Below are 27,856 nucleotides of genomic sequence, written 5' to 3' on the forward strand. Positions count from 1 at the left end.
TCGCGCCCTGTGCCCGTTAACGGCGCCCGCAGCCCCGCCCCCTCCAGCCCGCCCCCGGGCGGGGGCGCGGGGCACGCCGGGAGCTGTAGTTCGCCGGGGAGCGGGCAGCGTGACGCATGCGCGTTGCCAGGCCGCGCCTCCGACGCCTGCGCAGAGCCGCCGCGGCCCGGCGCCTGCGCCGCGCCCCCTGCCCCGTCGCCGCCGCCGCCTCGCGCTGCCCGCCGGTGGCCGCCATGTCCGCGGAGCAGGTGAGCAGCCTGTGCGAGCAGCTCGTGAAGGCGGTGACGGTGATCATGGACCCGGCCTCCACGCAGCGCTACCGCCTGGAAGCGCTCAAGGTACCGGCGCGCGAGCGCGGGCGCCGGCCTCCGGCCACGCGGGTGCCCCGTCCGCCCGCTCCTCCGGGGCGCTGTGGGGGCGGAGAGCGGGCGGAGGGGCTTCCCCTTCCCCCCCAGCCCCATTTCCCCTTCCCCCCCGCCCCCATTTCCCCAGGGTTCCTTTTCTCCCGCCTTCCTTGGCGGGGGGCAGCTTCTCCCTCCCCCCCTTTCCCCTGGGTTCCCCACCCCTTCCCGCACCCCTCTCGCTTCTGGAGGGCTCCCTCCCCTCTCCTCCCCATTTCCTCGGGGTTCCTTCCCCGTTTCTCCCCTCACCTCATCCCTGCAGGGTCCTTTCCTCTCTATCTCCCCGTTTGCTTTGGAGCTCCCCCCGCCTTCCCGTTATCCCCCCAGCCATGCGCTCCTGCTCTCACGTTTTTCCTGCCGACTCCTTCGCTAGTTCTGCGAGGAGTTCAAGGAGAAGTGCCCCATCTGCGTGCCCTGCGGGCTCAAGCTGGCCGAGAAGACGCAGACAGCCATCGTCCGGCACTTCGGCCTGCAGATCCTGGAGCACGTGGTCAAGTAAGGGAGCTCCGTGCCCGGCCGCTGCCACCTGGCACAGGGAGAGGGTTTCGGGAGGCAGAGAGCCCGCTCTGCAGCAGGTGCCAGTTGTTGCCCTGGTCTCTGTTTATTTTCTCCTCTGTGAAACAAGGAGTGGAAAAAAATGATTTCAGGTGGTTCACATAGGTTAAGTCAGAGCTCTAAGACACGCTAACCTTGCAAAATGTAAGCAGGTGCAAAGGACTGTCTTTGCAGGGATCCCTGTCGTTAGTCTCATGCTAACCCATAGTGCTTGTGTTAGTTAAGTTCTGAGATTCCTCTTTGACTACTGCAGACCTGATACTTTGTGGTTTTGCTGCCACTTTTCATGCCTGTTGACCTCAGCAACGCCCACCTGTTTACTAGAAGTAACTTTAACTCAATGTTTTCATTAATAGGTCGGGCGCTAGCAGAACACTGAGTTGTAGAACTGTATTCTCTATAATTTAGGCAAAGAAATGAAAGTTCATTGAGAATCAAGTCAGAAATCTTTGTAAGTGCTTTGATTTGGTGTTGTGTCTTTTTATTTATTTATTATTCTTCTACTGGACAGGTTCCGCTGGAACAATATGCCTCGCCTGGAGAAGGTTTACTTAAAGAATAATGTCATGAGCCTCATCTCCAGTGTAAGTACCTTCTTCCCCTGTACTATCCTCTAAAGAATGATTCTCTCTCTCAGAGACGGATAGTGGGAGTGAAAATGGAAGGGTGGGGGAAAAAAGAGAGAGAGAGAGAGAAAAAAAATCCCTTCCAAGAAATTACCAAAGAGGGGCCTGAGTTCAGTTCTGTGTTTCATTACCTTCTTGCTGTATGGCCCTGACTGTTCCACCACGTTTATCACCTTAGCTTGTGTACAGGATAGCCTTGCCACCTCAAATGGCTGGAAACTGCGAGGCTTTCATGAGACGTTTAAGCTGCTTCTGTTTTTCTTAGAAGGATGTTCAGTAAATGTGAACACTCTTGTCCTTTGCAAGAATGCTAAAATTGTTTTTACGATATAGATGCAATTGCTCTCAGGACCAAGTGACCTCCCTTTCAGGAAAATCCTTTTGGTGCCCACAATTCGCTAGCTGTGGACATATGGGAGGATGGGAGTGCTCTTCAAGGTAGCTGGGATCAAGAGCTGTTTGTGATGAGAGTTGGGGTTTGCATGGTTTTTGATGCTTTGCTTGTTTTCATTCCTTTTGAAGCCATCCAGAATATTTTCAGGCACTCTGCCTCTTGTCTCAGAATGATGAACGTCGTGGGTTTTGCTGCTTGTATAACTCTGCCCCCTGTCTCTTGCAGGGAACTCAAAGCATCCTAGAGGAGGAAAGTCACATTAAGGATGTTCTGTCTCGCATTGTGGTGGAGATGATCAAGCGGGAGTGGCCGCAGCACTGGCCTGATATGCTAATGGAGCTGGATACCCTCTCCAAGCAAGGGGTAGGAAACACACCTGTTCTCTTCCACTGGCTGTAGGGTAGGTTTTGGTCTTCCACCATCCTGAAGAAAGCCAAGCTTGTGGTTGAGCAAGGTAGACTCAAATATCCCTGTATGAGTCTAGGAGATTCTAGGAGATGGTTTCAGCAGAGGCAAACCTCCTGTCTGTGTCCACAAGCAACAGCTTGTATTTTCATTCAAGTTCTCCCTCTGTCGTCACCTCTCAGCTGGTCTCTTAAGGTTTTAATGTTTCAGCTGGACTCATGGCGTGTGTTTCATTTTGTGACATCAGGAAACACAGACAGAACTGGTGATGTTCATCCTCCTACGCTTGGCAGAGGACGTTGTGACTTTTCAAACGCTGCCTACCCAGCGGCGACGAGATATCCAGCAAACGCTCACCCAGAACATGGAGAAGATCTTCAACTTCCTGCTTACTGCCTTGCAGCAGAATGTCAACAAATATAGGCGCATGGTAAGAGTCTCCTTTCCTTGGGTTCAGTCAGTGCTAGAGGCTTTTAGGAGTTTGAGAATCATCTGGGAAGCAAGTGCTAGAAACTCTCTGAAATCTGCTGTGACCAAGGAAGCCTGTGCTGATCTAAAAGTGTGAGTGCACAAGGTGACAGGATTGGCACTGATAGTCTGACTTGTGTAAAGCTCTTGAGTGAATGTGTGCATCGTGCTTGCTGGGCAATTCATCTGGCTGACACTTGGGGTGTACATCTGAGCAATGTGAAGGTGTGGTTGTGGCAGAAACGGGTAGATTTAAGGTAGCTTTGGTAACAATGTTGGTAAAGAGATGTCATCCTGGGCAAATATTTGCACTGTCCTTTGCTGCAGGTACATACTCACGTAGATGCTCCAAAATGTGTGTGTTTCTGGTGTCTCATGTCTCGGCATTGTATCTGGGACTGTCTGGTCCTTGTGTCCTAGAACTCAGATTAGGCAAAAGGCAAGAGCCTTCCTCAGCATGTATTGACAGAAGAGGGTTTCCTAAAGAGGCCTCTTCTTTCCTGAATTCTTACCTGGTGTCAGAGGCATTCTAGTTGGTCGAGATGGAAGGTGAAGGCAGAAGGTCCAGACTGTTCTCATGTGGAGTTAGATCGGAGAAGGTGAAGCATATAGCAAAAAGCAGGCTAGAAATAGTTGCTTATGTGTACTGCTCATTCTTTGTGAATTGGATTCTGGAGCTACACTAAATGTGAAGCTGGGAGGCAATGGAAGAGTCTGTCCTAGCTGACAGTCCTGGCTGATTTGTGTCTGCTTTCCTGCTGCACTAACAGACTGAACAAATCCTGCTGTAGAGCAGGCAGTTCATGGTGGTGGATGGGAAACCCTGGTGCGTTTTGTAGTCTGGCTGAAATGCATTTCCAGGTAAGGTTTGAATTGCAGTGCTTGAGGCTCTGAAGTGTGGCTGCTTCTGCTAACGGTGGAATCTTTCTGATTGGCAAGGTTGGAGCACCCCAGGAACAAGAAGCTCTCACCACTCCACAGGTTAGCAGATCTTTGGGATGTTTGTGCACAGGGTAAATCATGAGGGTTGGGTGTTCAATTGCAGGTTTGTACACTGACGCTACTGGAGGCCATGTGCAGCTCTCCAAGACCCTTATCTGTGGTTGAGAATGCAATTCTGCCCCTGTGGCTCAGTGTTAAATGGTTCAGGCACAGAGTGACTTAAAATCACTGCCCAGAATGTGTTGGTGGACAGAGTTTCCAAACCAAGCCCTTGCAGCAGGAAGATACACTTGTGGTGTCTTTGACTGTGAGGAGCTGATCAAACCTGAATGTCCGTGGCAGCCAAACTGCCTTTGCACCAGTTAGGCAAAAAGCTGGTTCAAGCAGTGCATTGCTGCTGCTAGGTGTATGGAGCTGCAAGTCAGGCCCTAAGTTCTTGCCCCAGCTTTCACCTGCTGCTTTCCTGACTGCCGACCAAATCATTTCCATTTCATGCATCAGTCTCATGAGGTAGAAGCCACCTGCATCTTTCAGAGACTGGTTCCTCAATGTAAGATGCTCTTACATCAATAAAGGATAAAAGCGTCTTCCCTGGACGTTTTCAGGAAACACTGAAGTGCCTTTCCTTCTTGTCCCCTGTGCCCCCCTGGTGACTGCTGACTGCATTGTCATCTTTTGGATGAGAAGGAAATTGTGGCCAAGCTTGCAATTGAAAGTTTGGTTTTCTTATGTGCCATGGGGCTGTGGAAGTGGTTGTGCGGGCTGCGTTGATGTCCTGAGCTGCAGGCAGCATTGGAGCCCTTTCACGAGGGAGCTGCTCCATGAAGCTGCTTTCTCAAGCATGAGTCCGTGCAGCAGTGGCTGGTGGCAGTGTCTGCCGTAGCTGCTCACCTACCGTCTCTTGTTTTCTTTTCCAGAAGGCCGATCTGGGTCAGGAGCCGAAGGTGAGTGCAGCTGTGTAAGGATCAGTGCCGTAGCCATTCACACGGTTGTTCCAAAATGCTCTTCTGCCAGACTGTGGAGTCTGCTACTGGCTTGTCCACCCACCTGCAGTACAAACTCTGGTGGTGAAGTGAGAGGTGCACAAGGGGAGGAATGCCCAGGCCTTGCCCGGCTTCCTTAGCGTGAGGACGTGGACCTTTTTACTGACTCAGGGGAGTTCTTGATGTTGCTCTCCTGGGAAGTGGATGTTCTCTTTGGCTCTGACCTCTTGGCTCCTCTCTGTTTGCAGGCCCAGGCAAATTGCCGTGTGGGGATTGCAGCCCTCAACACCTTGGCGGGCTACATTGACTGGGTGGCCCTGAGCCACATCACAGCAGACAACTGCAAGCTCCTCGAGATGTTGTGTCTGCTCCTAAATGAACCTGAGCTCCAAGTAGGAGCAGCTGAGTGTCTCCTGATTGCTGTCAGCAGAAAAGTGAGTTTTCTGCTTGCCTCTTTGACGCTATCCCCACACCCCCTCACACACTTTTTTTCCTCCTTCACTCATGTATTTATTCAGATTAAGCAAGGATGTCTTTGCCTATTTGTTTAAGGAAATAAAGTTCTACTTATTTTTGGCTGCTCATGTTAATGGCTTTTAGAGTGCATGTCATACCGGTACAATACATAGAGTAACTGCTGGAACCCTCTTCAATGTCTGTCCGTGCCTCTCCTCACAGCTTTGAAATTTGGGGATCCCCACTGATTTTTTTTTCTTCTTTTCTGTGGTGCTTTCTATGACTGGGGAGAGGTGCAAAATATCGTCACCTAACTGTGTCACCTAGCAGCTTAGTGCCTCAAGCAATGATAACAGGACTTAAAAGGTGCTGTGATCCTCTGTGTTTACAAGAGTTTTAATGTCTAGGCTGATTGTTCATCTGCTACCTTTAAGTAACCAGCCAGTCTGCAGTGAATAAAAGTGATGCAGTGAGGACCTCATGTGTGAGGATGAGTTTTTCAGCCTGAAGCCCCTGTGGTGCTAGGAGCTGGGGAAAATGCTTGAAATCAGGAATGCCTTAGATACTTTTTAGTAGTGCTTTTTACTGAGATCACCTATGGAAAACCACCCTGTCCCCAGGTGGAAGAACACCTGAAGTCTTCATCTCCACTTACAGATGGGAAGAAACAGTCATGTTCTGAGGTGTTTGTCTTACTTTCTGCCTAGGGGAAGCTGGAGGATCGGAAGCCCCTGATGGTCCTGTTTGGAGACGTTGCCATGCACTACATTCTCTCCGCTGCCCAGTGAGTACCATCCTGCTGCTGTAATTTCTCACGAAATTGTCTACAAATGGCCTTCCATTTGCAAAAGACCTTGCTGCTCAACTACAGCAAGCTGGGGTTGGATTAGGAAAGAACAAAAGCCCTCTTTTTGTAAAACTGGAAAAACTGCATTTTTGCTAGATTCTCTAATTGAAGAACAAAGTGGTGTGAGCATCTAAGTTTCCCCAGCTCTCTCTTTTGGCCTACAGCTGATCAGGATGGATTTTGAGAGAGAGCCAAATCTAAAGGGTTTAGACATTAATTAAAGTATTGTGTCATTAGTAGGAAATTCCACTGAGATAAAATTAAATCATTGCAGAGCTCTTTTTCTTTACAAGATAGCAGCATGCCCGTCTCTTGCAGCCTGTGTAACTGCTACCCTGTATTTCCCATTCTCCTCGTTCCCAGGACAGCAGATGGGGAGGGCCTGGTGGAGAAGCACTATGTTTTCTTGAAGCGACTGTGCCAAGTGTTGTGTGCGCTGGGCAGCCAGCTGTGTGCGCTGCTGGTAAGTGTCTGCTGTTCTAGCAGTAAGTACTAATGCCAGCAGCATTCCTGGCAAGGCTGCTCTTCAGGGCTGGGAACGAGGCAGCCCTCTTCTAAGTGTGGTTGGCCCTAGAGCCCTAGGGCTCTCTCCACGTGGTTGGAAGAGGCAAAAATTGGTTTGCTTAATGGTGGGGTGACTGAATCCTGCCAGGTCTTAGGAATGTGGAATGGAGGGGTTGTGCCCTGATTCCAGGCCTGTGCTGTCACCAAGAGTTATCTTGTGTTACCTTTGTGAAACGATGAAGCATTATTGAGAATGGTTTAGGTTTGTTGCTGTCTCTACTGCTGCAGGAGAGCTACTTAACAGAATTGTTCCTGTGTGGGAAGCCTTTTAAAATTCCACACTAGATATCCTCAAAAGAGTGTGTCTGTTTGTTCTTCTGTCAAGCTAAGAAAAAATCTTGTCTTCCTGCTGTTTGTCCTCCTGATGCCCTTTGTGTCAGTGCTGAGAGGCAGATCTACACTAGTGGTTTGGGTGCTGTGCTGCCCGCATCGGCACAGGAAGGGAGCGAGGCTCATGGAGAGGGGCTGTGTGTGGGGGCCCGAGGCAGCCAGACTATGAGAAGTGGTAGGGCAGAGCAACCCTCACAGAAACAAAGAAGACCCGTTAGGGTTTGGGGGGAGGGAAGGGACAGGGGTATCACAATAATCCTAGCAAGAATGGACGGCAAACAAAGGATGCCTAGTTAGTTCCAGCAGTGGTGACTTTGCTGTTAGTCTGTAGTGAAGCAATGTGTTGGGATCTGGGGATTTCTTCTGTCGTGGTTTCTTTTCCCCTTCCTTGCGATCTCTGTCACTGGATACAGCACACCTGCTTTACTTGAAGACATACGCTTGTGACCTGGCCTGACGTGAGGTTAGTCTGAAATTGTTTGTCTTCCTAACAGGGCTCAGATTCTGAGGTGGAAACACCAACCAACTTTGGAAAATACCTTGACTCATTTTTAGCCTTCACAACCCATCCCAGCCAGGTATGTGAAGGACCGAAGGTTTTTAGTGTAGTGTCTGCATCTGTATATGAATGTATGAATGCAGTTTAGGTATATACACGCATGTATGTGTGTATATGTATGTATAAGAAGACTGCAGAACTTAAAGTGCTGCATATTTGACAGCTGGATATGGCTCTTCCCTTTCAGCTGAAGATAGGAAGCACAAAGTGTTTTCTCCTGCTCTGCCGTCCCATTAGGCATGGTGGCTAGCGCAGAGGTGCTGAGCAGGATTTGCAGGATTTGAAGTAGTGTGAGCGCTTTTTTAGAGAGATTTTTGTCTTCATGAATGTTTGGGTTGAGCCTGCAGCATGCCTTGCCCTCAACAGAATGATTTACTGTTGCTTTCTGATTGCAACACTTGGATGTCAGCAGTAGATAGCACTGCAAACCTTCTCTGACTCCTTCCTTTCCTCCCTCTCCCCCACAGTTCCTGCGCTCTTCCACCCAGATCACCTGGGGAGCCCTTTTCCGGCACGACGTTCTGTCTCGGGACCCCTTGTTGCTGGCTACGATTCCCAAGTACCTTCGTGCATCCATGACCAACTTGGTGAAGGTAGGTGGGAACTGTGGCCAGGTCAGTGTCAATAGGAGCCAAGATGAACATGGCCTGCAGAGCACAGGGGAGAAACTGAAATTTTAATTCTGTGGCTGTCAGAGTCACAATCCCCAGGCTGCTGAGCAACAGCGCTAATGTCAGCCTTTCGCTGTCTGCTGCCTGCCTTTAGTCTTGGTCTCCTTGAAGCTGGAATTAGCTGTGATGGGTGCTCCTCTTCCTCCTTGACCTTCTCCTCTCTATCCCCAGGTGGGCTTTCCCTCCAAATCGGATAGCCCCAGTTGTGAGTACTCTCGTTTCGATTTTGACAGTGATGAGGACTTCAACGCCTTCTTCAACTGTAAGTTGCCCTTGCCCCTGTATGGATGCTGTTTTTTGTGCCTTTTCTTTTCATCTGCTGACTTGAGTTTGGAGCCTGCTAGGTTGACTTGGCAGCTGCCAATACTCTTGTGACTCTTTCAGCCTGCATCTTGGAGTTGGGGGATTTTGAGATTTTTCCTGGGTCAACTCACGTTCTTCTTTGGTATCACTTTGCTATTACTTTGTTGTCTAGGTGGATGGCCAAGTAGCCATCACTACCTAGTATCAAAAAAAAAAAAAAGGAGTTTCTGGGCTGCCCGGAGGCATTAGCCTGGAGTCCTGTCCTGTGACTAGGAAGGAGGCAGCTTACACAAGTTGTTAAGTGTCATCGCTGAAAGGTAGATGTTTCTGCCCTGCTGAGTAGCTTCTGCTTCAGTCCCAGTAGTTGGGGTTGATCAGTTGAAAATAGGTGGTCTTAATCATTATCTTAAATCAGCAGACAGGGAGCCCTTTTCTAATTTTATTTTTGTTTTGTGTTTTACTTCTGGAAAATGAGATTAGTTCTCATTGGCTGCTATAGTCCGGTGTTTACTTGGTAGCTGAGAGGATATACTGTATACTTCATTGAATTATATGTTGAGCTGTAATCACACAGAATCACAGAATGGTTGAGGTTGGAAGGGACCTCTAGGGATCCAATCCCCCTGCTCCAGCAGGGACACCTGGAGCACGTGGCACCCAGTTGCATCCAGGGGGGTTTTGAACGTCTCCAAAGGAGGAGGTTCCATAGCCTCACAGTATAATAAACTAAATTCTTAATTTTTACATTTAATGTAAAATGTTTAAACATAAATTTTACATTTATGTTTGAAAATGAGTGTGGCATTTTTGTATTGTTAAGTTAGTTGGATTTTATATGTGGTATTAAATCTACTTGGGTGGAACTCAAAAGACAGCTAAATGCACAAAGTCAGAATTGGTTTTTGGGAGCTAAATGATGCTGAAGGTGTTTTGTACATAAAAAGATAAAACTGTTTGGAAATACAAAACTAACTTATTGGATAAGTATCTTTTTTAAGCAATGCAAGTTTCATCTGTAGCCAGTTGAGCTGATTTTTTTTTGTGTGTGCTGCTGTGCTGGAAGATTTTCAAGCAAATAAATTCCTGTTCTTGTCCTTTACTTTTGTTCATAGCTTTGAACATGAAAACAAGATTTCTTGGTTTTGGTTGGTGGTTGGTTGGTTGTTGTTTTGACCCAGGGTGTCATTAGCTTTGTATTCTAGAACCTGCCAGTGATCGGTATTAAGTTAAATATTCTGTGGGGGGGGTGAAATTGTTTAGCTAAAGGCAGTCATGGTTATCTAATGCTGATTTAGCATCTCAGCATTTCATGGTGCTTTGAAAGCAGCAAATACATACATTTTGAAGAAATACAAAATGAAAAATAGATGCCCAGTTATAGCAAATCTAGTCTAAGGATAGTTTTTTTCATAGTTCTGCTTACATTTTAATTGTGTTTATGTTAATTCCTCATTTTAAAATCCATTTATATCTCTTCAAAAAAAAAATGTCCACCCTGTTTACCATCTATATTCACAATGTTCCCAGGTCTGGAAAGCTGCAGGGTGAGTTTTGGGGAGGGAGCATTTGTTATTGGGGTTGTTACATGTGTCCAATTTTCACTGCAGCTTTTCGAGCCCAGCAAGGAGAGGTGATGAGGATGGCCTGTCGCCTGGACCCCCGGACCGGCTTCCAAATGGCTGGGGAGTGGCTGAAGTACCAGCTCTCGCTTCCTTTTGATGCAGGATCCATGAACTGTAAGTTACCTGAGGGGAGAGAAATGCACACACTCACATGGAATTTAGCTTTCTTTTTAAGCCAAGTAAAATCTTCTTTGCCTTTTTCCTACAGCACACTTTTTGATGGGGAAACAGACATCTTGATTGCGTTTTTAAGGCTTCAAGATCTTTGCAAGTGAGAGAGAGAGAGAGAACGAAAAAAAAAACCCTAAACCCAAGAGTTAACCATTTGTAGCCTACTTCCGCTGCTGAGAGTGGAAACTACTGTGGAGCCTCAGGCTGGCGGGGAAACTCTTTCTTTCTCTCTCCAAACTCTCCTTGTAGAGCAGATGCATTATTATTATTTGAACCTTATCATCACTGTAGCAAATTGATTATTTCTTGCCAAGGGGAGTTCAGCCTGACTGGCAAATCTTTCCATCAGTCACCTTGCTTTCCTCCCCTGAAGGCCACTTGGTTCCCCAAGAAGCCTCAGTGAGTGCTGTCCTGCCTGCAGTGCTGAACCTGGGCTTGTGGTGCCTCCTTTTCTTTTTGCTTCTGTGGTTTGTCGGTGCTACACCCTCTTTAGGATCAGCCTTCTGGCTCAGGACCCTTCGCCTAAGTAAGGCAGATGATACTGGAGTGCCTTAATTGCTTCCAGTGCTTCCCCGCCAGATGTGCGGGGAGAAAAGCGTGGCAGAAATTCCTGAGCGCTAAAACGTCGCATCGTGAGAGCTGACAGGGCTGGTGCCGCGCGCGATGGGAGGAGCACGATGAAAGCTCCCATGTTCTTTTCCTTGCAGCCAAGACGGGCGAAGGGGTCTGCTCCATCTTCTCTCCCTCCTTTGTTCAGTGGGATGCCATGACCTTCTTCTCGGAGAGCGTCATCAGCCAGATGTTTCGAACGCTGGATAAAGACGTACGTGCACCAAATGCTCTTGCCTGCTTTCCTGGCTTGTTCTGCATTGACATGGGTGATTTTCAGCTGTGTTGTCTTTGAAAATCTTGTAGTAAGCATTTACCTCCATGCAAAACCCTGGATTGTTTGGTGAATGATTATCCCGAGGAGCAGTGATGCTGTAGATGAGACTAACCCCATGTTGGCTTTCTGTCAGATACATCCTGATTCTAGGTGTTACTCCCTGTAACACAGGAGGGCACAGAGGTGGCACTTCTACGTAGGGCCTTGCTAGACAAGAAGAGGGCAGCTTAGGTGGAATTTACTGAGGTTATTTTGTCAGTTGTACCCTGATTTCACTTTTTTTTTTTTTTGGATTCTTAATTGAGTGAAACTCATGCTGAAGGAGCAGGAGATCAGAAGATGAGACAGATTTTCTCTCTTCTGTTTGTTAACAGCAGGCAAATTTTTTCTTAAACTCCTGTAAACTGGTGTTTATTGAATAAAGCTGCTCATGCACTTTAGTTCATTGTTCGGATAACTGTAAAATAATTTTAAGGGTTGATTTAGCTGATTGTGAAATCTGTTGGAGTGAAAAGGAGAATCAGGACACAAAATGAGAGAGGAAAGTTGTCTTTCCTGAGGATGCAGACAGTAGTAGGGACTTCAGACTGGCATCTTTTAAGACTGCTTGAGCAATCATGGCAATGCTGCTACCCTTTATCTCTAGCAAGTACATACAGCACATAGGTAAACTGAGGTCTCCACCGCTTTTCTTTCTGCTTTAAGAAAATCTACTGCAACTGAGGGGGTCTAATATCATGGTGACAACTTCTTGGCCTGGCTTTAGCAGACCTAGATGTGTGTTACAGGCTGAAGTGCTGAGCGTTGCCTGCTTTTTTTTTTTTTTTTTTCCCTCCTTCTCTCTCTTTTTCTGCTACCTCCTGTAGGAAATCCCAGTGAATGACGGCATAGATCTCCTGCAGCTAGTCCTCAGTTACGAAACAAAGGATCCTCTCATCCTCTCCTGTGTGCTCACCAACATCTCTGCCCTCTTCCCGTTCGTCACGTACCGCCCAGAATACCTACAGCAAGTCCTTTCCAAGGTAGGCACCCGCAGGCCCTGCTAAATCAGGTGGGCTTTGAGTGGAGTAAGACCCTTGTACTAGACATATTAGTGAATGCTCTTGAGCTTCCTATGAAGCAAAGACTGTTCCTTGCATCAGAAACAGGAAAATTGAGATATTGTTTCTCCTTGAACAAGAGTCAGTCAACATAAACATTATGATTCCCAGTCCTAAGTCATAACGCTAAGCTATGGCCAATAAATACCATGTTTTATTTCAAGGCCTCTTTGTGCTGATGATTCACCTTTCAACTTAGTCAAGGGTTTTTCACTGACTTAAAGAAATTGCACCAGTATCTTCTGATCTGTTCCTTGAACTCAAAATATAAGTGAGTACTAGATGTTAACAAGTGACGTGGGGTTTTGGATTTTTCCTCCCTTTTCTCACAGCTGTTTGCTTCAGTTACCTTTGAAGTTATAGAAGAAAGTAAGGTAGGTCTGAATTATTCTCTCTTAATATGCTGTAATGGTTAGATCAAATTTATTGTGTTCTAAAGCTCATAGTCTGCAGACTCCACTGTCGCAAGCTTCTCGTCTTTAGTCCTGCTCCTGGAAGGGGCAGGGGAGTACAGACAGCTGATCCCTTCTCCGTGGGCATGGCCTCATGAGCTTGGCTGACAAGTTTAGAAAGTCCCACGCATGTGTCCGAGGCCAGTGCGCTCAGTACCCAGCCCTGTGCTGGCCCTCTTGAGAGTGAAATTCGTTGTTAGCTGCCGTGCTCCTCGGTGCTTGGTTTGCTGTGAAGGGCCAGCTGCCTGGGGACTGCTCAGAGTCTTGCTGCAGTCGGGGAGGCGCCCGGCCCCGCGCTGCTGGAGCACAGCCTGTCCAAACGAGGGCCTCGTGCTGCCCGGGGAACTGGCCACCGCCGTGTCCTGGCTTGTGGGCAGAGCAAGGCGGGTGGAGGTGGTGCTTTGATCTGCACTCAGCAGTGCAAAAAAAATCCGGCATGTAATGGGTTTGACTCTTGAAGATGCTCTGCATTTGTCTGAACTCTTTTGTTTTGTTGCACTGAAGTGTGTTATGTCTGTCCAGGCTCCTCGAACCCGAGCAGTGAAGAACGTGAGGAGGCACGCGTGCTCCTCCATCATCAAGATGTGCCGGGATTACCCCCAGCTTGTCCTGGTAGGTAAATCCAAGTCGGTCCTCAGGAGCCTTTCTTCAATTCCAGCTGTATTTTGTGAGATTTTTAATTTCTTGGCTACATTCCTGTTTTTCTTCAAGGAAATACTTTTGCTGCATAAACAGCAACAAAATGATTTATTTCCCCCACTGACAACCCCCCATGTTTGAGTGGTTTCCTGCTGGAAGTGTTGAAATGAGTTAAATCCAAAGGAGAAAGGGAGGAGACAGGCAGCACTGGGACAGTTTTAGGGATACATTTGCTGAGTTTTGGTTTTGTCATATATAGCAACTGATTCCTTAGGTAAAGGAAACATCTTAGGTAAAGATGTTAGCAATGGCTGATCTGCAGACCTTCTTTTCTTACTTAAAAGAATGAAGGAGAAGAAAGAGAGTGTTTGTCTTCTGGCTTAGCTTGAGGAAGTTAGAAAATACAGACATAAACTATTTACTTTTAAAATCCACCAAGTAATGTTTTGTTTGATTTTTGCTGAACCAAGTGGCTCTGAAGTGCCTTTTCTTTTTTTGTGTTTGTGTTTGCGTAGCGCTAGAGGTAGGGGAGCACTGGAGCACACTGCTAGTTTAAACAAAGAAGTTCTGTGAGGCTCTCAATTTGTGGCTACAGGTTAATCTGCAGGCTGTAATAAAACAGAAGATCTTTTGAGAATGCTAATTAAGGTCATTTGGGGATTCCAGTCTGCATTTTTGCAACACCTGCCAAGAACTAGTGGCTTTATCTTTGTCCCATTCTACTGCTCCCTGAACTCCCCCTTCCTCCCAGGCAGCCAGCCATTCTCACTGGAAGAGCTGAGGGCCCAGGGCTGCCCCACAGTATCTTTAGATGACTTTGCTGAAGGAGATGATTCCCGAGGCTTGTACAGAGATCCAGGAAGACATGGTTGTGACTAGAGCGGGTAGGGAGGAAGCTAGGCCACTCCTGTGGACATGGTGATAACCATGTGAGCACTTAATAGACTAGCAGTGAGTGAAGAGGTCTGGCACCTCAGAGACACGAGAGCAAGGTACTTTGGGACAGCAAATAAAAGGACCAGAACTATTCTGAGATGTGACCCTGCTGTGGCAGATAATGATTACCTAGAGATGGGTACCCCTACCTCCTGCAGTGACACCCATCCACACCGAATATGTGACACTGTCTTGCTTGGGTTGTTTTTTCCAGCCAAACTTCGATATGTTGTACAACCACGTGAAGCAGCTGCTCTCCAATGAGCTGCTTCTGACACAGATGGAGAAATGTGCCCTTATGGAGGCCCTGGTCCTCATCAGCAACCAGTTTAAGGACTATGAGCGGCAGAAAGCTTTCCTGGAGGAGCTCATGGCTCCTGTTGCCAACTTATGGCTCTCCGCAGAGATGCAGAGGTATGGGGCACTGCAGAGCTTGAGCTGGATGTGTTGCAGAGGTGGCACCGCCTCGATGGGGAATACTGGGTGGTAGGTGGTAGGGTGCCTGGTGACCTCTGTGCTGGGCACTTGCTGGTTGCTTGTGTTAATAGCTCTCCTTGAGAAGCTGCCAACTGAGTCTGAGCTGCCTGTTGAAAATGGCTCCCTACAAATTGTTTGAGGTGGTAGAGGGGCACTTCCCAGCATGTTCAAAGCAGTTGCTGAAAATGGGAAAAGAGACATTTTTGCACGGTGCCAGGGAGCTGAGCTGTCTTTCCTAAAAGCAGATGTTGGTGGCCCACAGCTCCAGGCAGCAGCCCTGGACTGCTGGGCACGTACAAGAGTTTTCTTAGAAGTATCAGCTTTGTAAGGGCTTCTGAGGCTTTGGGTCCTCACAGCCCAAGAGATCTGGGGGTGTTTGGAGAGTCTCAGATCCCTGCTGCTTTTCCTCAATTTTCCATGAACAGTGGTGAGTGCTAGCCAGTGACTCTAGCTTGTTCTGTTAAGAAGTTTATTGCCAGTGTAAGGCTCTGCGCAAAGCTCCCTGGTACAAACAGTAATCTCTAGCACTGCCTTTTTTCTCTTGCCAGAATCCTCTCAGATCCTGAAGCCTTTATTGCCTATGTGGGTGCAGATAACAAAATTACTGATCCACTCTTGGAAGATGCTAGTGGCCTGAACCGTTCTCGAGTGAGTATCATTACTGGGAGAGACTTAATCCTTAGAGCGAGGTAACTCATATCCTTAGAGCCTTCATTTGTGTTGTGGCTACACACACGAGATCTTTCCAGATCATTCACCTTTTAAGGATGCAGATCAGTTTTTCCCACTGCAGAATGACAGGTCAACATTTGCCTCTCTGAGCCTTTGTGAGCATGTAGGTCATGCCAGAGCAGCTGATTCATCAGGGTGAAGCGCTCTGTTCCCTTCTGTTGGTGTGGCAGAGTTAGGTTTGTGGGAAGGAATTGGTTAGCCCAATTTTTGGAAACAGGTGATGCGAGCTGTGCTTCCTGAGCCAGGCAGTGTGGAAAACGTGCTGCTGAGACTACAGCATTGAATATAATTAAAATACCTCCTAGGAGTTTGATGTTCTGATTGATGTTCAGCAGTCCACTGCCTTTACTTCATGGCCTGGCTGTGGGTGGGTTGCTGTCTTTAGGGCTGTGGAAGACACTGCAATAATTCAATAGAGCTCTGCTCTGATGCCAGTGCAGTTTGATTGCTGTGAGGTGACAGATGTTTGTATCCCTCCCAGCACAAGGAGGAGATGAGGGAGTAATGACATTGGCACTTCCTTTTAGAGGGCAGCCCTGCCCTCTGAACAAGTTGTCTGCGTACTCCTCAGACTTACACATTGATGCTTTGTCTGGTAATATGTTCCTAGGCTCTCCTGCCATAGCCCAGCCTCCCTAAAAATGATGGAATTTGTCATAGCAGATTGCTTCATTTTCTTGGCAACAAACCCACCGGTGTTTGTCCCTGTCACCGTGTTAGGTTCTCTGTGGCACGTTCCCCTCGGGACGGAAGGGTGGCAGGTTTCTTTGGGGCCCCGTTCACTTGGGCTGCGCTCTGGTGACGTGGCGCTTGCCGCGTGTCTCTTGCCCATGTTGCAGATCAGCTTCTGCGTGTACACCATCCTGGGAGTGGTGAAACGAGCCCGCTGGCCCGCGGCTATGGAGGAGGCCAAGGCCGGAGGATTCCTGGTCGGCTACATGCCCAGCGGCAGCCCCATCTACCGCAACCCCTGCACTGAGCAGGTCCTGAAACTCCTCGACAACCTCCTTGCTCTCATAAGGTGGGTCTAGTTGACTTGAAATCATTTATGCTGATTTAAGAGCCGCTGAAAGTCAAGCAGTGATAAATATGGCAGTGCTCACAGCATGTTCTCCCAGGGGAGCCAGCGGGAACACAGGCTGGTGCAGGTGCCCAGGTCCTGTTCCCCACTGTTCACAGTGGGGGATGGAACTGGGCAGCTGGAGCCGTCCTTGGCTTGGCCTACACGAGTCCATCAAAGACAATGGGGGCTGGGGATGGGGTTGCCTCCCCCGCCTCCACTGCTGTAAATCTGCCGTCCATTTACTCTTTTCTCAACTAACATCTCTGCTCTGCCCTCAGCCCCCACCAGGCCACCTCTGCAGTCACTACCAGGGCAGCCCCAGCTCTCATCGCATCCAGTTTGCCTTGTTCTCCCATCAGTGTTGAGTTAAGCTGGCTTTGCTGGGTACCAAAGGTGGCGTCCCGAAGCGCTGCCAGCTCCCGCAGCCAGCGCTGTGGCCTCTGGGGCTGCCGCTGCCCGCGGTGCCTTGCACGTCCCTCAGGTCGGGCACCTCTAGGCCAGCCAGAGGAAGGGCTGAGAGGAAGCAGAGAAGGCCAACCTTGAGTAACGTGTTTCCTACGTATTTATAAGTGAGGAATCTAGCTCAGTAGAACAGCTGACACTGGGATTTTGCCAGAATACGGGCCTGTTTGTGAGGTAACGCTGCGTGTTGTGAACGTGGGGGATCTGTCTGTGCTTGGCAGGAGCCCGCTGGGAAGGAGCATTTCAGATCCACTTAGGTTTTTCAGTTGCCAGGCTGGTGAGCAGGGCGCTCTGCCACTGCCAGCGCTGCCTAGTCAGGTGTGCTTTGTGTCATGGTGAGTTCAGGGCTGCACCTCCTGGTGGGAAGCAGCGTGCTGGGCTGGTAGCACAAGCGCGTGTGGTCTGGCCCCAGCGCTGGTGAGGCGGTCGTTCCTCCTTGCAGAGCCCTGTGCTGCACAGGGGGTGGCACCGTGACCTGTGGACAGGGCTGAACCATCTTGTTTCTGGCTGTAGTGCGGAGAAGCTCTGCTTGGAAGTGGTTTGCCTTTTTCCTGAAGGCCAGAGATCCGATGGATGAGCTCTTCAGGCAGACTGTGTGGAGTAGGGAGAGCCCAAGTTTTGAGCGGGTTGCAACGGAGCGGCTTTGTGCCAGTGCAGTTGCTGTTCTTGCCAGAACTCATCCATTGTTAAAAACGCTTGGGGTCCTTGTTATGACAAGCTGAGGAAACTAAATTACACCTTCCTCTGCCGAACTCCTACTGCACTACCTGTAAAGAAGCAGAAGTGCTGCGCCTGCCTTTGTATCGCCTCCAGGACCGAGCCCCAGCTGTGATCTGTTGCCAGTGCTTCCCCATCAGCACAAAGGAAGAGGCTCCCTTGCTGTGCTTTGAGCTAGCGCGCCTGGGTTGTTCCAGCTTCTCTGCTGCAGGCCAACATCTCCACTTTGGGATGCTTCAGAATGATTGGTAACATACAAGAGCAGCTTACGCTTTGCTCGGAGGCATCCAGGCCTTCCCAAAGGAAGTGCGTAAGGCTGGATGCTCCAAGAAGGACAAAACAGCTGATGGATTGAGAGCAATGGATCCTCCACTTGATACTTTGCTGGGCTACTGCTGGCTGCAGAGGTCTCTGTGACACCTACAGGCTCACAGTTTTTCAGCTTAAAATCTTCACGACGTTTATGTCTTTCCGGAGAAGCTGGTGCCTGTACTCGGACAGCAAAAATCACCCCGGAGGCTCCATAGGACGTTTTTCACGTACTGCTTCTGAGGAGCCCATTCTGAGCCAGCCTGCAGCGGTGCCGAGTCAGGAAGCGCGGCGCTGGGCGGGATGCTGCCGGGACCAAACCGCTTCCCAGAGCGCGGCCCTGCTGCTGCTGGAGAGGTCGGCTTCTCTGAGAAGCCCCTGGCAGGGGCTGGTGGCGGCAGGGGCAGCGGCTCTGCGGCGGCAGCTGCCCCGAGCGCCCCAAGCCGGACCCCAGCGTACAGAGAAGGGGTCTCTCTGCGCCCGCCCCGCTGGGCACCGCTCCCCGGGCGCCGTGTGGTGCTTGTGCTGCATCTGCAGGGAGAGAGGGGCTGCTCCGAGGTAGGGGTTTGCTCGTGCCTGACATCAACGGGAAGGAGAGGGAGTCCAAATAGTGAGGGAAGCAGGGCAGTTTTGAGTGGCAGAGACGGAGAGGTGCTGTCCTTGCCAGCGTGTCTTTCTGTGTCTGTTCATGCTTGTGTCTCTGGCAGCCAAATTTGCTGAGTGGTCATGGGGCTGCTTTGCTCATTGCTTACAGCTTTCTGAGTGATAGTTTTTCTGTCCTTTGTTGTGCCTCTTTATCTAGCTGTTTTCTAGCTTCTGCGTTAATTTTGCTTAAAATTTTTTCTTTCCTGAATCACATCCATCTCCAGCCACCCATACCGTTTCTGCCTTTCTCTGCAGTCAGCAGATGCACAGACTGGTTTGTGCAACAAATCTTTGTGGTGCTGGGGTGTGCTTGTGTTTTGTTGCAAGTGGACCGGCTAGTCAGGCTCAACGAATGCTTTGCACAAAGAAAGGCTTCTTTGGAACCTTTCTCGAGGAGATGCTGATGTGGGGGTGGCTTTAATACTGGAGCAGAATGGTTGTGTGCACAGGGGGTGCCGTGAGGGCTTCAGCCAGCATAGAGGGCTCCAGCTATGGGTGATGACTTCAAGCGTGGGCTTGGACTGCCTTAAGGCCTATGAGTCCACGTCTCTAGACAGCAGAGACACCCTTTGCAGCAGAGCTGTGCCCATCTCTGAGAATACATTCCCGACACCCTGTCATATCCTTTCTTGTCTTACCTGAATTATAAATGTCTCTTGAATTTTGTTTTTCCATGTTCTCCTGTGTAAGGGATGCCCAGGAGTGCTGCTCGCTGCTGAGAATCTCAGCTGGACCATGCCTAGGGGCCACAACTTCTCCATGCACAGGGGATTTGGGATTTTCGACTCTTATGGGGAGCAACTGATTAGCCATGTTCTCTGTCACCACTGGGACCTTCCTGTAGTTCAGAATGAGGGAGACTGGCCTGTGAGCAAACATCTGCTCTCCCAACTGTCACACTTGAGCAAATGCTTCAAGGATTCTGAATCCACCAAGGACCATGAGTACAGCATCAGGATGTGACTGTCTGACCCCTTTGCTGGGGTTAGAGCAATCAGATTTCAAGGTTTGCCCCACAGTTCTGCAGTCCTTGGGTTTTCCCACATTATCTTTCTAACCAGTATAAGGTGAAGCCAACTTTGGCTGGGAGCAGGCAGGAGACATGAAAGAGGAAATGATTTTTGGAGCTAGGTTGTAGGAGAGCATCAAGCAGAAACACCAAGTTTTCAGACTCAGTGGATGAGCATTATCCAAACTTCTGGAACCTGGGCTTTTCCCTGGCTCCTGCTGAGAAATTAAAACCAGCTTCTGTCCCTTTGAGGGCTGTTGCATGGTGTTAGATCCAGCCCAGAGTGAGATATGAGTGGTTAAGAAGTCATTTGTCTAGTTATTTTAAGCAAAACTTACATATTTGTCTTCCTCACGTGCTGTGAGCAGGGAAGTATTTAGCACTTGCTGACAGAAATGGGATCGTTGCCTTTTGGGAGCTAACGCAGGCTCTCTGCAAACCCAGGCAGATGTCACTGCATCGGGGTGCCAGGATTGTGAACCGAGACCTTCCAAAAAAAAAAAAAATCCCCAAATCCTTAAGCCGTGTGTGCAAGCTGAGACTCTGGAGAAGGCACTGAGGTCCGTCCACGCTCCCTCCCTGCAGCCATTCCCACGCATCCCCCTGCTTTGGGAACCGCTGCTCTAGGGGCAGATACTGAGTTGGCCTTGATCACCTCTAGCAGCAGGTACAGTGGCAATGCAGTTTTGGAGGAGGCTGCAGGATTTGTGCTGTGTGCAGCTGCGACACCCACAGTGGAGGTCTGAGGTCTCAAAGGAGAGAGGTAGGTGAGAGAGACTCCCCCTGCTGAGTCCAGCTATGAAAGCAAGTCAGTACCCTGGCTAAGAGGGGACCCGTTTTGGCCCGGATGGCAAGAACCAGCCACCCGAGGCTGAACTGGTGCTCCCCAAGGAGGGCTGACCATGGCTGCCTCCTGATTCCGTGGAGCTATTCCCAGTCAGATGCGTTTTCCAGGGGGCACGTGTGTCTGCCACGAGTAACCTCTCTTGGACTAACGTTCTCCCTAGAGTCCCTCCAGTACTGCCTGCCGTTCTGGGGGCTGTGACCCATCCCTGGGGGCAGCGTGTGTATTTTGGAGCTGGAAAAGCCTCTCCCTCTGCAGGGGCCTTAGGTGCAGGAAATCTTTTGAGATTACACAATCTGTGTCTGTCAGTTCTTAAGATACGTCCTCTGATCCCTTTGGCCAAGCTCATATGCTATTGCCAGCATCCGTGGAGAATTGCTGGGAGTTTATTGCCAGCACTCACAGTGGGTGGGGGAAACTGAAGGAAGTGCAAGGGGCAGTCAGGAGCTTCAGGACATGAGGTGGAGTCACTCCACGTCTCTGTCGGGTGAACTTCCCCCATATTTTCGCAGGTGGGGAAGGGGGATCCCATGCATACGTGCTTGGTCTCACCTTCCTCATCGTCTGCCACAGAGGAGCTGTTCACAAGCTGAAGGAAAGGATCCCACTCTCAAGGGCAAAAGGGGTTGACCCACACCAGTATAAACCAAGTGCTCTTCTGTTACAGGACTCACAATGATCTCTACACACCAGAGATGGTGGCTAAGCTGGGAGAAACATTTGCAAAGGCCTTAGACATGCTGGAAGTGGAGAAGAATGCCATACTAGGTAAGGAGCTTCTCTTCAGGAGGAATGTGTGGCATCCTGGAGAGCTCATGCAGAGACCTGTCATAGAGGTCATGGAGACCTCCACTTCAGCCCTGCTCTCTCTTTCTAGGCATGATACTAAAATGAGGCTTTTGGAGCCTTTGTAAAAAGAAACTTGAGTTTGTGAGCCCAGGAGGTCTCCCAAGAAGAGCAAAAATGGGTCCAGGTGGCCCAAGTATGGGCTGTAAGGTTTCATTTCAGACTCTAACAGAGAGTTAAAGATGCTGAAGTTGCTTTAGCTCTGTTCCCTATCAGTAAAATAAGCAGACTAACTTCCTCTACCTCTTCTGTCGCCTGTGAGCTCTGACTTTGTGAGCTACTGCACGTAAAGCAGCAAAGTCCTGATCTCTGCTAGACGTACTAGCAGCGTGGGGCAGCAGTGCTGCCCAGCAGAGGTGAGCACAGGCATGCAGGGCTGGGCTGCTGCAGGAGCTGTGCAACTGCTGGCTCCGTCTGCCTTCCCTCCCTGCCGCCCGGCCCGCCTGGCTGCAGCCGCTCCCGCGCGCTGTTCTTGCCTACAGCGCTGGGGTTATTCTTTCCCACAGGTCTCCCTCAGCCTCTGCTGGAGCTTTATGATGCTCCCGTTTACAAAACGGTCTTGGAAAGGATGCAGGGCTTCTTCTGTACCCTCTACGACAACTGGTAAGAGCAATGCAGCTTCCACGTACCATCTCGCTTTGCACAGCTGGTGCAGAAAGACATCGCTGGGTGCAGCCCTGTTTTAGACTTACACTTTTCAAGTGTGCTGTATTCTATAATCTCTGAAGTGCTAGGAGCAGTGGTGAACTACACTTCACAGCTGCAACCTACCTCAACCTAGCTCAACCTCAGGGGAGGAGGTTGAGCACCTCACACCCAGGTAGATGTGTCCCCTCTTAATTCAGGGCTGTGGCCAGCCACATGTGCTGGGTCTTTTCCTTAACTCCACCACACACACGTGGACCAGGGTTGCTGAAGAAGTGCCTCAAAGTGTGGATCTGCCTGTAACACTGTAACAGTGTCTAGCAGGGCTGGAATGCTCTTTCTGTATCCTGACCTAGTTTGTTTCCTTGCTTTTAATCCTGTGTTAGGATATAGTATCAGCACTTGGAAATGTATGTTACTGTTTATCTTAAACACATGCTTTTAAGTGTATGTTTTAAAGCGTTATCTTTCTGCAGGTATCTCCCTAAAAGGGAGATCCTATGCCAAGATTTCTCTTTAATGTTTGTATAAGAATGTGGGAACCATCTAATCTCAAAAGGGTAGCACCTTCAGCCTTTGCCAGGTGTGTCCCAGCTGTCCAGCACAGCTGTGCGTAACTTGCTTTTGCATTGTAGTTTCCACATCCTGGGAAATGCAGGCCCCTCCATGCAGCAGGATTTCTATACCGTGGAGGGTCTCGCCACGCAGCTCCTCAGCTCGGCTTTTGTCAACCTCAACAACATTCCTGACTACAGACTGCGTCCTATGCTCCGTATCCTTACGTCACTGATTCAGGGCAGCAAGGGGAGCTTTGAGCATGTAAAGCTAAAACCTTCAGGCTTTCTGTCATCAGCTTCAGTATAGCTGAGCTAAAGAAGGATGTTTGGGAAGGCAGGCAAACAGGGGTACACATGGAATGGCAGAGGTGTCAGCCTAGCAGGGCATGAGCAGGAACAGCAGTGCCCTGGCTCTGGGATACGAGCGAAGGGTTTGTGCTGTCCTGATACACCCTCAGAGATGGAAATTGCCTTTTGGGTGGCCAGTGGGCTGGGAGAGAGGAGGTGTTTGGCAGTGGGGTGTCTGACTAGAGCCGGTGCTTGCGTGCGAGACCTGGGCGTCCCAGTCCGCTTCCCAGTACTTGGACATTCACTCCACAGCTGCTTCCTCAGCTGAATTGTCAGGGGAGGAGGTTGAGCACCTCACGCCTGGGTAGATGTGTCCCCTCTTAATTCAGGGCTGTGGCCAGCCACATGTGCTGGGTCTTTTCCTTAACTGCTCTGTGCAGGTGTGTTTGTTAAGCCCTTGGTACTCTCCTGTCCCCCAGAATACTATGAAGCCCTTGTCTGCCCCATGCTGGGACCACTCTTCACATATCTGCATGTGGTAAGAGAGCTGGTTTGTTGCCTGTCCCGGTGGGAATGCTAGGAGGTGCTTCCCGCTCCAGAGCCAGCCGTGGCGAGGGCACAGCCCTGCTGCCTGAGGCCCTGATACTGTTCAGGGCGCTCGTGAGGCTGTCCTGCTGCACGCCTTGTGCTCAATTCAAACTGGAGGATGTCAGCTCTTCGGGCACGAGCATTTCTGTAGGAGTCATCGTGCTTGTGGCCCCTCATTTTCCTGACAGCTTGGAGCCAGCACAGCCACAACGGCTTTCTGGCTCTTCACTGCAGCTAACGAGCAATTTCTGTCCTGTTCAAAGTCGGGCTGAGAGCAGTGCTAGCAATTCCTGCAAGCGTTTCTATCAGCAGTTGTTACTGCTTCCTAGCGAGTAGTGCTTGGGTCTTTTTTACACTGGATTCAGGATAGCTCCTGAGGAAGTTACTGAATCTTCCCTTTTGTCTTGGTCTTAAACAGAGGTTGTCTCAGAAATGGCAAGTGATCAACCAGCGAGGCATGTTTTGGTAAGCGCCATCCCTTGGTGAGTGCTGCAGGGGGGAACAGGGAGGGGGCTGGAGCTCTTGGCTTTCGGGGGCCCTCCTGCCCTGGGGGTGGGAACAGGCCCACCAGCAGAGCACTGAAAAACACTGATTCCTCTGGCACGTTGACTTAGCCTGCAGCTCCCTGGTTTTGCTTTTGGACTTACTAATGCCAGATACTGCTGGTGAGGAGTTTGCTCAGCCCATCCTATTCCTGGCCGCAGTTGCACCTCAGTATTCCCCGCCTTGCTTCGCCAGGGGAGTGGTGGTCTGAGCCAGTTCTCAGCCTCACTCTCTGTTTATCCTGCTGGTGACTCACTCCTGTGCTTGGGCAGAAGTGATACGTTAAGGCTCTGGCTCCCCTCACACTAAAACCTGTTCTCCTCAGTGAGGATGATGCTGCAGACGACAATCCTGAGTCTCAGGAGATGCTTGAGGAGCAGCTGGTCAGGTTGCTGACCCGCGAAGTCATGGATCTCATCAGTAAGTGAACCTAAGCTAGGCCCACTGGGATGTTTGGGAAGTTTGCCCTGGAGAGGACTACAGGAATATTCAGTTTGCAGTTAAATTTACAGCTGGAAGAGATTAACATAATCCTCAGAAGCCAGATATGAGATAGTTAACCCTGTGATAATCTTAACTAAAACCTAGTAAGAGCTCAGTTTACAACCTGTGAGAGAGCAAGCATTGCCTTCCTTTTGTGTCGTTGGCCTCTAGGGCTCCGTGGTTTTGGCACTGTCCCGATAGGAGTCCAGTCCTCCTTTGAGATCCGAGTTCTTCCTTCCTGCGGCCTGGAGGCTGATAACATGACACTGATTTGTGGACAATCTGAGCAAAGGGCAGTTTTGTTGTCAGCATCTGTCACATCTCCAGGCAATCACAAGGAAAGACTTTCTCGCCACAAGCAGATCTCTTTTGTGTTCCTTTTCTCTAGCCTCATGTTTTTGCAGTGTGGTTTTGAGCAGAGACTGGAAAAATCAATTCCACATAGCTTTACAGCCTTGCTTCTGCCTTCCTGTTAGCCCTGTTGCTGTACACGCTCCTTTCCTCAGGTTCTAGGCTTCAAATGGTTTTTGCACATTCCTGGTTCTTAGTAGTTCAAAGCAGCCACCTTGCAGCAGGTTCCACCAGAAAGGATCATGTGAGCAGAGTGTTTCACACGTCCAGTTAGGGTAATTTTTGGCTTTTAGACTGTGCTTTTGGGTTCTTCAGATACTATGTAAAGAACAAGGTGTAGGGAGAGCTGGGGGGAGCTTGAAGGAGTTGTCAGCCCAGCAGATTGTGCAGGATGATCTCTGCGTGTCCTGAAGTAGCATCTTTCCCTTTTGGCCCCTCTGACCTGCAGTTGTTTTTTGCAGCCGTTTGCTGTGTTTCTAAGAAAGGCGTCGAGCAAAACACAGCTGCCACTCTAGACGGAGATGGTGAGTAAACGGTCACCTTTGCGCTTCCCCTCTTGGTGCGTGCCAACACTTTTCCCATCCCTTAAACAGGGAGAGCCCAGCCTGCTCCTGGAGCAGACAGGGCACGTGCACGGTCGTTTCTTAGCTGGAGTCATTTCTTCCTGCCTCGTAGTGGCTGGGTGCTGCCTGCCGGGGGGCAGATGCTCTGGCGGGAGGTACCAGGGTACCTGTGTGTGTCCCATCCCTGGCGGGGACACTTTGGTTTTGCCTGTTCCCTGGGGGTGCCACACTCGCTGCCTCTGCTCCGCTCTGCAGATGACGAGGTGATGGCTACAGATGTGACTCCTCCAGCCAGCGCAGAGCTCACCGAGCTGGGCAAGTGTCTGATGAAGCAGGAGGTAAGGGCTTGTCCCTTCACTTTACCATCCTTTTGCTGTGCTCCTTGCCACGCTTGTCTGCAGTGCAGCCAGACACTGCTACAAGGACCTAGTCAGTGGGAGAATCATTCTGGCAGGAGCATCCTTATTTTTAAGGGCCCTGTCAGTTGCTGCAGAAGCAACAAAGTATTCAAGGCTTGGGGTTCAGTATAACATGCAACTACAGTGTTTCCTGCCCTCTGTGGCCTCCTATGTGGGCAGGCACTGGGCATCCAGCCCCACTGGGTGTTCCCTGATCCTGTCCCCATCCTCAGTCCCAGGCTGCCTCCTGGCTTCCTTCAGACACAAATCCTCAAGGTGGGAAATCATTCTTGTGCCTGTTTCACCTCCTGACTCCTTTTCAGGATGTTTGCACTGCTATGTTAATCACTGCCTTCACGTCCCTCTCCTGGAAGGACACCCTGTCGTGCCAAAGAACCACCACGCAGCTCTGCTGGCCGCTGCTCAAACAGGTACCTCGGGGAGAGAGCAGGGCTAGTTCTGCACAGCTGAGAGAAGAAGCTCTGAGTGAGGGAGAGACGAGGCTGCTTCATCCCACGGCACTTTCTCCTTTGGGATGAGTAAATTGCTGGGCAAAGGCAGTCGTGAGTCAGTATCCTGCTTCGCTGCTGACAGTGCCTCTTCCCCAGGTGCTCGCAGGAAACCTGCTACCTGATGCCGTGTCCTGGTTCTTCACAAGTGTGCTCAGGGGACTGCAGATGCATGGGCAGCACGATGGCTGCATGGCCGCTCTGGTCCACTTGGCCTTCCAGATCTACGAGGCCTTGGTGAGGAGCTGTGCTCTCCCTCGCGGTGCCGGGGGCCAGTGGAGCAGCTCAGCTCAGGGAAGCCGAGGAGCTGACGGTCCCTCGGGAGGACCGGACAGCTCCTTTGGCAGAGCCATCCTGACCAGCCTTCTCCCTGCAGCGTCCTCGCTACACTGAGCTCAAGGTAGTGATGGAGCAGATCCCAGACATCCAGAGGGAATCTTTGGAGCAGTTTGAGTCAAAACTTCTCAACCCAACGTTGCAGAAAGTGGCAGATAAGCGCCGGAAGGATCATTTCAAGCGCCTCATCGCAGGCTGCATTGGGGTAGGTGATATCCTAGAGCAAAATGAACCCATTTCCTTTTATAGCCCTCAGCCATGCCTGGGAAGGCAGCCTGACAGTAGGCAGCACGTCCCTTTCCAAGCAGGAGGTTGCCGCAGTGCAGTCTCAGGAATACTGAGAATATCTTACTGGGTCTCTTCAAGCAGCAGTGAGGGTTGGGGATGGTAACCCAGATGGAAAAGACCTCTAGCAGCAGCTTCTCTCCAAGAAGCAGTGGGTACGTGGCACAAAAGTGATTGCAGGGGCCAAGGAGCTGCTCGGATGTTTGAGCAAAGCTGCTGGAGAGCTGCAGGCCTCTGGTGAGGCTGGAGTATGAGGTGTTGAAGCACAGGAGTGCAGAGCAGTCCACAGTAGCCTTTACTGAGATGCTCTGGTGCTTTGGAAAGACTAAACCTGAGTTTTCTAAAAGCCCCACAGCAGTGTGGGGCTGGGGCTTGCTCACACTCTGGGGCCTGCCTGCCTCCCAAGTGCAGGGGGGAGGCCCTGAGGCTGAGCGGGCCTGTGAAGGCTGCAGTGACTAACGCCTCTGTATCCTCTGCAGAAGTCCCTTGGGGAGCAGTTCCGCAAGGAAGTTCATATCCGGAACCTGCCCTCTCTCTTCAAAAAGGTGAAGCCATCACTGGAGACAGACATGCTAGAAAATGAGGATGGAGAGGGCCTCACTACACTCTTTGAGCCCTGATGCAGGGACGCTGCCACCATCTCTTCCCCTTCTGTCTCTCCTCATAGTAAGCACATTAGATTCTACCTGTCATCTCCAGAAGCATTTACCTGAATAAAACCCCTTACAGGTCCTGCCCTCCCTACATGTGGAAGGTGCTGGGGTGCCATTGGATCCAGTCCGTTAAGCTTTTCTGATTCCTTCCCCTCCCCTCCGAGTGTTAGTCACTCTCGATCTCTGCTTCTCTGCAAGGGGGAAGCTGAGCCCACAGACTCTGTTAGGTAAAGCCTGGCCGTG

At 50.2% G+C, this 27,856-nt stretch overlaps 1 protein-coding gene across 3 annotated transcripts; it reads left to right on the plus strand.

Moving 5' to 3' along the window:
* The first annotated feature begins 202 nt into the window (after nt 1-202).
* On the plus strand, nt 203-27,800 carry XPO5 (exportin 5). Of its 3 annotated transcripts, XM_088524209.1 has the most exons (33): nt 203-338; nt 775-896; nt 1,468-1,540; nt 2,202-2,339; nt 2,629-2,811; nt 3,789-3,830; nt 4,709-4,735; nt 5,023-5,208; nt 5,938-6,014; nt 6,441-6,540; nt 7,466-7,549; nt 7,998-8,123; nt 8,373-8,463; nt 10,112-10,240; nt 11,005-11,120; nt 12,050-12,205; nt 12,616-12,657; nt 13,240-13,347; nt 14,525-14,724; nt 15,336-15,435; nt 16,359-16,540; nt 21,236-21,336; nt 21,921-22,017; nt 22,695-22,831; nt 23,345-23,442; nt 23,911-23,957; nt 24,361-24,455; nt 25,331-25,393; nt 25,688-25,770; nt 26,154-26,261; nt 26,439-26,576; nt 26,716-26,880; nt 27,440-27,800. In XM_088524209.1, exons 1-33 carry the CDS (start codon nt 234-236, stop codon nt 27,578-27,580), a joined length of 3,660 nt encoding a protein of 1,219 aa, XP_088380335.1. In that variant the 5' UTR covers nt 203-233; the 3' UTR covers nt 27,581-27,800. The 3 variants fall into 3 exon arrangements, with proteins under 3 accessions (XP_088380335.1, XP_088380336.1, XP_088380337.1); XM_088524210.1 differs by lacking the exon at nt 3,789-3,830; XM_088524211.1 differs by lacking the exon at nt 3,789-3,830 and having other exon boundaries at nt 13,258-13,347.
* Nucleotides 27,801-27,856: the final 56 nt, after the last annotated feature.

The sequence above is a fragment of the Tinamus guttatus genome, unplaced genomic scaffold, assembly GCF_059628265.1.
Source record: "Tinamus guttatus ecotype Peru unplaced genomic scaffold, ASM5962826v1 Tinamus_guttatus_pri_ptg000208l, whole genome shotgun sequence".
Classification (NCBI taxonomy): Eukaryota; Metazoa; Chordata; class Aves; order Tinamiformes; family Tinamidae; genus Tinamus; species Tinamus guttatus.